This window comes from Miscanthus floridulus, chromosome 2 (assembly GCF_019320115.1).
Source record: "Miscanthus floridulus cultivar M001 chromosome 2, ASM1932011v1, whole genome shotgun sequence".
Lineage (NCBI taxonomy): Eukaryota > Viridiplantae > Streptophyta > Magnoliopsida > Poales > Poaceae > Miscanthus > Miscanthus floridulus.
The window spans coordinates 167254688-167264106 of record NC_089581.1 but is presented as its reverse complement, the minus strand read 5'-3'; the positions used below and the strand labels follow the sequence as shown (position 1 = coordinate 167264106).

General features: G+C 45.4%; 1 protein-coding gene across 2 annotated transcripts; it reads left to right on the top strand.

Moving 5' to 3' along the window:
• Positions 1-2202: 2202 nt before the first annotated feature.
• Positions 2203-6773, top strand: LOC136535613 (probable GPI-anchored adhesin-like protein PGA55). 2 transcript variants are annotated; one of them, XM_066527936.1, is made up of 5 exons: positions 2203-2598; positions 3803-4478; positions 4699-5052; positions 5309-5400; positions 5909-6773. In XM_066527936.1, exons 2-5 carry the CDS (start codon positions 3831-3833, stop codon positions 6513-6515), a joined length of 1701 nt encoding a protein of 566 aa, XP_066384033.1. In that variant the 5' UTR covers positions 2203-2598; positions 3803-3830; the 3' UTR covers positions 6516-6773. The 2 variants fall into 2 exon arrangements, with proteins under 2 accessions (XP_066384033.1, XP_066384034.1); XM_066527937.1 differs by lacking the exon at positions 2203-2598 and adding an exon at positions 2681-2756.
• Positions 6774-9419: the final 2646 nt, after the last annotated feature.

Genomic DNA, 9419 nt, shown 5'->3' with positions numbered 1-9419 from the left:
TGAACTTTTCCATCAATGCTGCCCAGACCACGCTATGAATAAAATATGCTTGCAAATTGCAGATGCATATGAAATTATGAATTAGATGGAACGTCCATGTTGACATTACATGGGCTCCGGGCGCCTGAAAATGATACGAGCAAATCAATTGCGGAGAAAAAGAAGATGGACTCGAGAGGGAAATGCTACGGGAAGTAGTGAGATGAAAAGATCCTGTTTGATTTGATATGACCGGCGAGCTGCTGCTTGTGATGGCATTTGTTAAGCCGATTGACGTGGTCATGCTATCGCCCAGCCGAGGTGCATCTGGTGAGCAGCCTGGAACTGGATGGTTGAACCGCTCTAATGATTTGATGAGTAATCTTTGTTTATTATATTGTAATGTAATGCTGAGCACTACGTGACGGAAACAAAAGTGAAATTTACTCTGTACCTGCCCCACGGAAGTAATGCCTTTGCATTAGCACGATGTGTTTCCGGTGCAGTGCAGATCGTGGAGTTCACCGGAAGTTCAGTGCCTGGGCCATGGCCATGCATGGTAGGCACCCATGACTCGTCAGTCGTCAGGGTAGAGCAGCCGTCGGTAGTGCATATCATGTGACAAATGTAAATATCAAAACCAAACAAAGCGAATCCATATCAAAACCAAACAAAGCGAATCCATCATGTCATGCTTGGCTTTCATATATGCTGCGTAGGCGTGTAGCCATTTGTTCAGAAATCAGAAGCAAACAGGAAGCCACAAGAGTCGCTTTCGGTGGAAGTTGACATTTCGTCATTTGCCGGTTCAAGACATGGACCACTCGACAGATCCCGTCCCCTGTGGTCAGACGTCAAAGCCTGGCTCTGGCTGGGGATCCTTGTAGGAGTAACACCCAATTCCTTCAGTTCAGCATCATCCTGAATTAAAAGGTATCGCAAGGGGGAAGGGGGAAAAGAAGCCTGTCGCCTGCTGCATGCTGGGCTACCCGACCCGATGATGCCCATAGCCCTGTTCGTTTGGGCTATTTTGACTTATAAGTCATGACTGAAAGTATTGTGGATTGATTTAGTGTGAAAGACAAATAATATTCGTTGCCATAGCTTATAAGCTAGATACGAGGAAATGATCAGGCTGCATATCCTTGACGTGCTCCTCAGTGGAGTGATCCGCGCCCAATACTTTTCCTCGCCGACGACGGCACGCACAGCAACAAATTCGCCGACGTCCGGCTGATCGCTGATCCGGGACCGAACCAACTCCATCAGAATCTCCTGAAGCTCGAGAACGCTTGTGTGAAGAAGTTGCAGAAATCTCCATTAGAGATGCTGTTAGCGCGTGTTTAGTTTCAGAAAGTTAGAATTTGGAGCTACTGTAGCACTTTCGTTTTTTTTTCAATTAGTGTTCAATCATAGACTAATTAGGCTCAAAACGTTCGTCTCGCAATTTTCCACCAAACTGTGGAATTAGTTTTTTTTCGTCTATATTTAATGCTCCATACACGGACCGCAAACATTCAATGTGATAGGTACTGTAGTACTTTTTTGGAATTTAGGGTGAAACTAAACCAGGGCTTATGTATGAATTGGAACAGCTCACGCTACCGCTAGTTCAAATTAAACGCGAGCTCTCGCGATCCTGGCCTGGTGCGTGGCCTCCACTCAACCCAAAGGCCAAAGCTGGAGCGCTGGATCAGGTCGGCAATCGCGTATGGGAATCTTCGCCCCCTTCCCCCCCTCCTACCGAGCCGAAACCATCGCCAAACAGCTGCTACTGCTGGATTAGTACAAAAAAAAATTATGACCCGGCAGCACGTTGCAAACATGCGAGCATGAAGTGCTGCCGGTCCGTCTGGTGGTTGGTCAACCTCCCTGGATGCCCAACACGCGCGGGGGCGACCGGATACAGGACGGACGGACGCGTGCGTACACGACCGCACGAGCGCGCCGGCATCGCGGGGGGCAGGCCGCAGGCGGCCCAGCTGCCGAACCCGCGGAGGCGTTGCCGCCGAGCCGACCCCCCATCGGCCGGACGCGGACTCGGCACCGGTTTCCGCTTCGTGCCGTGGGGACCGGGGCGTCGCTGCCTGTGCCTGGAGGCTGGGGCCGGGTAGCCGACGACCCAGCTCGTCGTGTTCTGCCTGGGCTGCGTCAGTGCGACTGCGAACGCTACTTGGTCTGGGTTCGGCTCGGCCGCGGGGCTCGGCGTGTCAGGGGCGGTTAGCGGCGGTTGGGCGCCCCGCGGCCGCGGGCTCCTTTTTTATGGCGCCGCCCGCCTTGGGGAGAGAGACCAACCGCCGCTTGGGCTCCTCCACCTCCACCTCCACCTCCACCACGCCTCCCTCCTTCCCTTTCCTTGCTTCCCCACCACCTATTCGCCGAAACGTTGCAGCCGCGGAAAAAAAAGGAAAAAAAAAAAAAGAACTCGCTTGCTGTTCCGGTGTCTGCTCTGCAGAGTCTTGTGTTGATAATTTGGTGCGGCGCTTCTCGTCCGGCGGCGGCGACGGAGAGAGCGTGCTCGTGCTCGGCTGGTGTGCCGCTTACTTGCTCCAGGAGTTACACCGTTTCTTCTCGCTGTAGGCGTCCTCCTGGTCCTCAACAAGGGCCTTCGCTGCATATGTAAGTTTCTTCAAACAACTGTTGGTGGTTTTCTTGGCTACCTCCGCGCTCTCAGTTTCAGTTTCTTTTCTTCTCCCCGTAGCTTTTCAGTAACCTCGGTAGTGTGCAAGAGATGGTGCAAGTTAGCTTGGATTTCCCTATTTGCGATGGATTAAAAGGCGAGAACGACTAATTTTGATGCAGTTATATGTCTTCTGTTCATCTTATCGGATGACACTAATCGGTTGTTACTACACACAAACCGATACAAAGGCGTTCTGATTTTAGTATAGTAGGAGTATCAAGTTAGCAGAGTTGTTTCCCTTCTCGTTTTCACATTGTTCTGACCTAGAAGTTTAACGATTATTACCCAATCCTCCTGCCTTTCCAACGATGCCTGTTTCTTGGTTCGTTGGGTTTCTCATTTCCTGAATTCCAAGCCAAGAAACCCTAAAGGACATGTTACTACAGCAGAATTTTGGAAGGTTGTTATTTCTTTGCAATCCCTTTGTTTAAGTCTGAGACATGAAGGAATTGGGAAAGTTGGTGTTGTCTATGTGTCCCTGTTCATGGCCACGGAGCTGGAGCTTTGCAAGAATGATTAGCTTGCCTTTTGGTTGAGGAGGGGGGTCTACACCACTAACCTTTGCTGGAAAGCTAAGAAATATTGATACAGTCCTTTCTCCCTTTCGTAAAACCTGCACTTATTCAGTAGAATACTTTCCTCCTGTAAACAGAAAATTGTTTTTGTTCTTTCTTCACTGGGTACACTTATATTGAGTTGTCAACTAATTTTGCTTGCTGTGTGAAAGGACATTGTTTGGTGCTCAACAGCATTGTTATTGAGTGCCTTGTTCTTTTCATCTGTTTGGTTGGTGTTTATTTATGTTCCAATCAACATGACATCTGGACAAATTTGGATTTTTGGGTGCTACAGGTCCATAGCTATACTAGTAATCACATGCCTATATTGCTCCTTTATGTGTTTCTGAAGCTTTAACCAATTCATCTTTGCCCTTTTGTACTTTAAAACCACCAGACTCATGTTATTACGTAACAGGGCGAACAGGGCGATTGCTTTCATGTAGCTTAAACATCAATTTATTTCGTTACATTGGGCCACCATCATGAAGACGTATTAATCCACATGCACGATGCAGCATTGTCAGTAATGTGGTGGATAATGCATTTACAATTAACTTCCGTTACTTTTTTGTTCTTTCAGAGAAAAAGAATAAGCTGGCTCGAAGATAATGGCATCTCTTACTCCAGGGATACTATTAAAGGTTCTAAAAAATATTAACTCCGATGTGAAAGTATGTGGAGAATACCGGTCCATTCTTCTCCAAGTTATTAGCATAGTCCCTGCAATTACTGGTTCAGAACTCTGGCCGGACCATGGTTTCTTCATCAAAGTTTCAGATTCTTCACACTCAACGTATGTTTCCTTGTCTAAGGAGGACAACGAACTCATCTTGTCAAACAAACTACAACTTGGGCAGTTTATATATGTTGAGAAGGTCCAGTCAAGTATACCTGTTCCAGTTCTTGTTGGGGTCCGCCCAGTTCCGGGAAGGAACCCTTGCATTGGAAACCCAAAGGATTTGATGCAAATGTCAACTCCCTCTGGGGTTATGGAAGCACTGGATCATCAACGCAAGACTTCCAAGTCAGCTGATCTGTCTGAAAGTGAAAAGGAAAATTTGCAGAGAAAGGTAGTTATCAAAGAGCAGAAGACAGTCGTTGCTTCCCGTTACATGCTTGGGGTATCAAGCAACAACGGGAAAATTACCAATCTCAACTCAAGCATTGATAGTGACAAAAGTAATGGAGGAAGTACCATATCTGAATCAAATCAAAAGTCTGTTGCCCAGAAAGTCAGACAAGAGGCAAAACCTCAGGTGTGCTGAAGCTCATAGCTTTAAATTAGAAGTCTCAGTTTTGAAGTTTCTTACCAACATTGATATTAAGTTGAAAAATCCTGTATAATATGATTTTTAAGAAGTAGCAGGGATATAATATGTGAGCTCTTATAAATTTAATATAAACAAAGCTTTGAAACAAAAAACTTCTCTTATCTTCTGAAAATATTAAAAACCGATCCTTGATGATTACTTTCAGGAACGGCCAAGTAATATATCTCCTAGTAATGCTAAGTTAGTTTCCACAAAGCAAGAAATTAGCAAGGACACACGCAAGAATAGTGGCACTTCACCTAGTCCAAATGGTTCTGCCGTAGTCAAGAAGCAAATGCCAAAGGAGAGCAAAAAGGAATCTGCTACTGAAAGAAGATCACCACCAAAGCTTTTTAGGAGTTCACCAACGGCAGCGAGGACTTCTCCAACAAAGCTTAGTCCACCAGCAAAGCAGAATGGAAACTCTGGTCCAGTTACTTCTGTATCTACTGTTAAAAGAAGAGTTACTGAAACTGTCTCTTGGGACTCCCTCCCAACAAGCCTAATCAAATCAGGAAAGGTATGCTTTATGTCGTTTTGGTAATTTTGTGCCTGTATCAAGTATGAGGTTCTCATGAGTTTAAAATTTAAAATGTGTTTTCTGTTTCCATAAATTTTGCGCACATGTGTATTGGAAGCCATTATTTCGAACCATTCAGTGTATATGCAGAAAGATATCTGCCTATAAGTTAAACTTTACTAGATTCTTTCTTAAAAAAAAGCTTTACTAAATTTCTTTAAATCATTTGAATATTCATTTTATTTTGTGTGAATAGGCTGTTGTCCGGAGGAAGAATATTGCTCTTATTGTAGCAGCTGAGGCTCAAAGGGAGGCTGCTGCAGCTGCATATCTTGTAAAAGGCCTTGGGTAAGTAGGTCCATATCTCAGATAGTTTATATGTTATAGTAATTTTAGTCGCATAAGTTGGGAAAGACCGAAAGACGTTCCAAAGATGAATTAGATGTATCGCAATGCCACTTTACATTTTGTTGTTTAGCAAATGGTACCAATTGGCAATAGCTTATTGTAACCTCAGCAGTGTAGATTCTAAAAATGATCTTTAGTTTTTTATGTTTTTTTTTCTGAAGGCCTATATTTGTTAATTGCTTATTTGAGATGTTTGTATGATATATGCCTGAAGCGCCTTGCCACTGCAAATCAATGCTCTCTGAACAGAATAACCACACACAAAATAACATGAGCTTTGCATGGAATATGTTTTGCCTCTGATGCCGCAGTGCACCCCAGGATCTTGGTTCCTTATGCCACATGCTTTGCTCTTCCTTTTATGATGAGTCTTTTTTTAGGGAGCTACATTGTTTACTTTAGCTCATGAACTGGACGAATAAGTCTAATCTTGTACGTGCTTTTACAGAATTTTTGCTGAGATAAGGGAATCTTCTGAAGTGGATCCACATGCTGCAATCACGAAGTTTTTCCAGCTGCACAGACTTATCGTTCAGCAAAGTGCTGTCTGGAAAGCTTACTCACCTGAGCCTAGCAAAGAATCTCGACCAGAGAAGGAAAAGCCGTCGAGGAAAGCTTCTGCATCTCATCAGAACAAAGTTGGTAACACAGCTAAGAATCCCGAAGATGCTCAGGGAAGCGAAAAGACCGAATGGGCCCGTGAGGACGGTTTCAAGGAGATCTGCAGGTCATGGATTGCTCTGAAAAAAGAATCGCGGTCATGGTTTCTGAGCTTCCTGGAGGATGCACTTGAATCAGGGTTCATGTTCGAGAGCCAAACCAAGAACACTAGAGAACGCGTGCGGGGACAACCCAAGGGTGGCGGGGACGGGAGGATCGCGGTCCGGCTGTCGCAGCTCAAGGAGACGAGCAATTGGCTCGATCAGCTGCAGGACGTGGCGGCGGACAGTTCCGTGGACGGTTTGGCCGAAACCGTTGAGCAGCTGAAGCAGAAGGTGTACAAGTGCTTGCTTGGGACGGTCGAAACCGCGGCGTCAGCACTCGAAGGAAGGTAGAGGTAGTACACGAGGAGATGAAAATGATGATGTCAAGGGTGACGAAGAAGAGCGTTAAGTTATTGGGTGTTCAGTCCTGCAACATGACGTAGGGGGTGAAGAACACGATGAGGAAAGATGTAAATAGTCGGGTTGCTGATGTTGAGTTATATAATTTTTTTTTTGTCGGGGCATTTCCTGGTGTTGCGTGTGAAATGGTAATTGTTTTTCTTGGATCTTCAAATCGTGTGGTCAGTACAAATGGTCTTGCGTGTGAAATGGTCGGGTTGCTGATTTTCTATCTGCATTTCCCGTCAGTTTAAGGCCAGTTGGTGGAATGCCAACTTCTGAAATTTTGTTGCTTGGGAAAATCTGAGAGACAGACAGACAAGAAAGGGTTGGATTGTTGAGTTTGCAACAAGCTGGAAATTATAAACATAATCAATCAGCTAATATATCCACAGCATACTACTGGTACGGTGGATGAAAATTTGATAGAAGCATTTGGGTTTGGCAGCAAATCTGCTGAGCCTGCGAGCCAAAGGCAACCGGTTTTTATGTAAGTTCTGTGTGCGCACGAATGAAGACGGCAGCCTGCAATCTATCGGTGGTGTGCGGCAGCAGGCCGTTACTGGGGCCCCTCGAGCGAGAGGCACGTTTGCTTCTTGCCCAGCCCAGCCCTCCGCCAACAGCCCAACACGCGGGTTACTGGTTGCTGAAATTTTATATTATTTTTCCGTATATCTTAACGACCTTAAATATAGAAACTGAAAATTATAAAGTTGTAGATCTAATTGAGAGATACAACTTTGATGTAAAAAGTATCTTCTTTGGACAACATATGAAAAACATATTATTTTTTCTAATGTGACAAGCACTAGTACGTGATTATTATGGTCATAAAATTTTATATTAATTTTTGAGAATCTTAATATCCTCAAATGAAAAAAAAAAACTCAAAACTATAAAGTTGTTGATCTCTTCGAGAGCTACAATTTTCATATAAATTTCATCTTCATTCGACGTCGTATTAAGGAGTTATGATTTTTTAAAGTTTCAGTCTTGTCACGTCACTCCCGGTGACGCGATAGAATAATACTGTCACGCCAGCGGAAGTGGCGTGACAAGGTTTTCCATGTCGGAAACGCCGTCCAATGTGGCACATTTTGTCGCGCCAACGTATATGACCCAACAGCGTTATTTGCTCACGCCAGCCCACTGGCGCGACCAAAAGTTTAGATCCGTAAATTTTTTTAAAGAGATTATTATTAAAATATTGAATAAAAAATGATTAAAAAAATCCCCCCGGGGACGCTGTTGTGGGCTTCAGGGGGCGAAGGCCTCTCTCCACCCGGCCGTCCGGGCCAGCGGAGAGCCCTGGGCTCACTGCCTCTGCTGCATCGCGTGACAGCACGATAGCACAAGCACAAACAGGAAAGAGCGCCGCAAAGCGAAAGGGAGGCAGCGACACACACGAGGAGAGCGTGAGCAGGCCGCGGCCCCGGATGGGAACCCCAGTGGCCGGGTCATCAGTCATCACATGGCCGAACGCGTACGTGCGTGCCGGAAAATCCTAGAAATCTTCTGGGTCGCGCTAGCAAACGAAAGCCGGCCGCCGGTCAAGGTTGGACTCAACTCCGGTGTACTGCCACAGTCCGAGAGCAAATCTGTGTCCGGACCGTAGTCACCGGCCGGAACCACCGCCGCAGTGTCGGATTCGTTCACCGTCCCAGGGCAAATCTTATCGAGAGCCTTTTGATTATTACTGAATACTCATCGATGACACGGAAACATCTCAGTCTCAGGCTGATGATATGATATCCATCCGGCATGCATGTGCGTGGATGGTCCGCCGCGGGTCGCCGCCGAGCAATTGCCGTGCGCGTGCCCCGAAGCCGGATTTGGCGACGACGACGAAGCATGCACGTCTACCTCTACCTGTTAACGCATGCGCCATGCGGTCGGTGCGTGCATGATGGAATTAATGGAAGCGTATGCGCGATCGACTGGAAATTGGAAAGAGACAAAGCTTTGATTTGATTTGATCAGCTCACAGATCATCGTTCCAGTCTGACTCGCACGACTATTTCCTGCCTTTCGCCAAAAGAAAGGAATGGATGCGTTATTACGCGAAAACAAAGGGACGGTGGTCATACATACGTGAGACACCATAAATAATACATGATGTCATGATATACATGTACGTACGTACAAGCTAGTGCAAGTGTATATACACTACCATAGTATATATATATGTACGCTTCTGAATATATATAGCTGTAGCAGTACTTTGTACAGGCTCTTCATGGGCCTAATTAAATCGGTCAAGGTTATGGGCCCAGATCACGTCTTCTACTCTTTGAGCCCAACCGTACTATACCATCTTTCTTCGTCTAGGTAGAATAGAGAAAACTTTATCTTCCTCAAAAAAAGAAAGGTAGAATAGAAAACTGTAAAACTGTCATACCATGCATCTTCCTTCTTCTTCTTTTTTCCTTTTGAGGTGATGAGGTACCATGCATCATACAAACCATGCAAAAATAAGATGCCAAGTATTATCACCAGCTAGCTGAGCAAGTGAGCATAATATATGCCATGCTCAGTCTCCAAATAAAGTCTTCCACACCAAGTCAATCAATCGCACAATATGGCAATGCAAGTTTATACATATATAATTAATATACAATGTAACGTACGTACAAGTACCGTACCATGGATGATGTGCAACAATCATGGAGCATGCATACGGGCTTTGAAACTGTACAAGTGGCTTGCAACCGCCAAAACAATAATGTGCCTTTTGCAAACTACACCGGCCGCACACCTACATAGTCGATAGTACTGCATGCTGCAGACCGCTGAATCTTGGTCAAGGCTCGGAACCTACTAATAACCAAACCAGGCAACCACAGAGGTATGATACGT

What these genes read in the sequence shown, in the direction of transcription:
- LOC136535613 (XM_066527936.1), top strand. Translation starts at nt 3,831, where the DNA reads ATGGCATCTCTTACTCCAGGGATACTATTAAAGGTTCTAAAAAATATT. An exon ending in GACAAGAGGCAAAACCTCAG is followed by an intron (nt 4,479 to 4,698) that starts GTGTGCTGAAGC and finishes GATTACTTTCAG; the next exon opens with GAACGGCCAAGTAATATATC. An exon ending in GCCTAATCAAATCAGGAAAG is followed by an intron (nt 5,053 to 5,308) that starts GTATGCTTTATG and finishes TTGTGTGAATAG; the next exon opens with GCTGTTGTCCGGAGGAAGAA.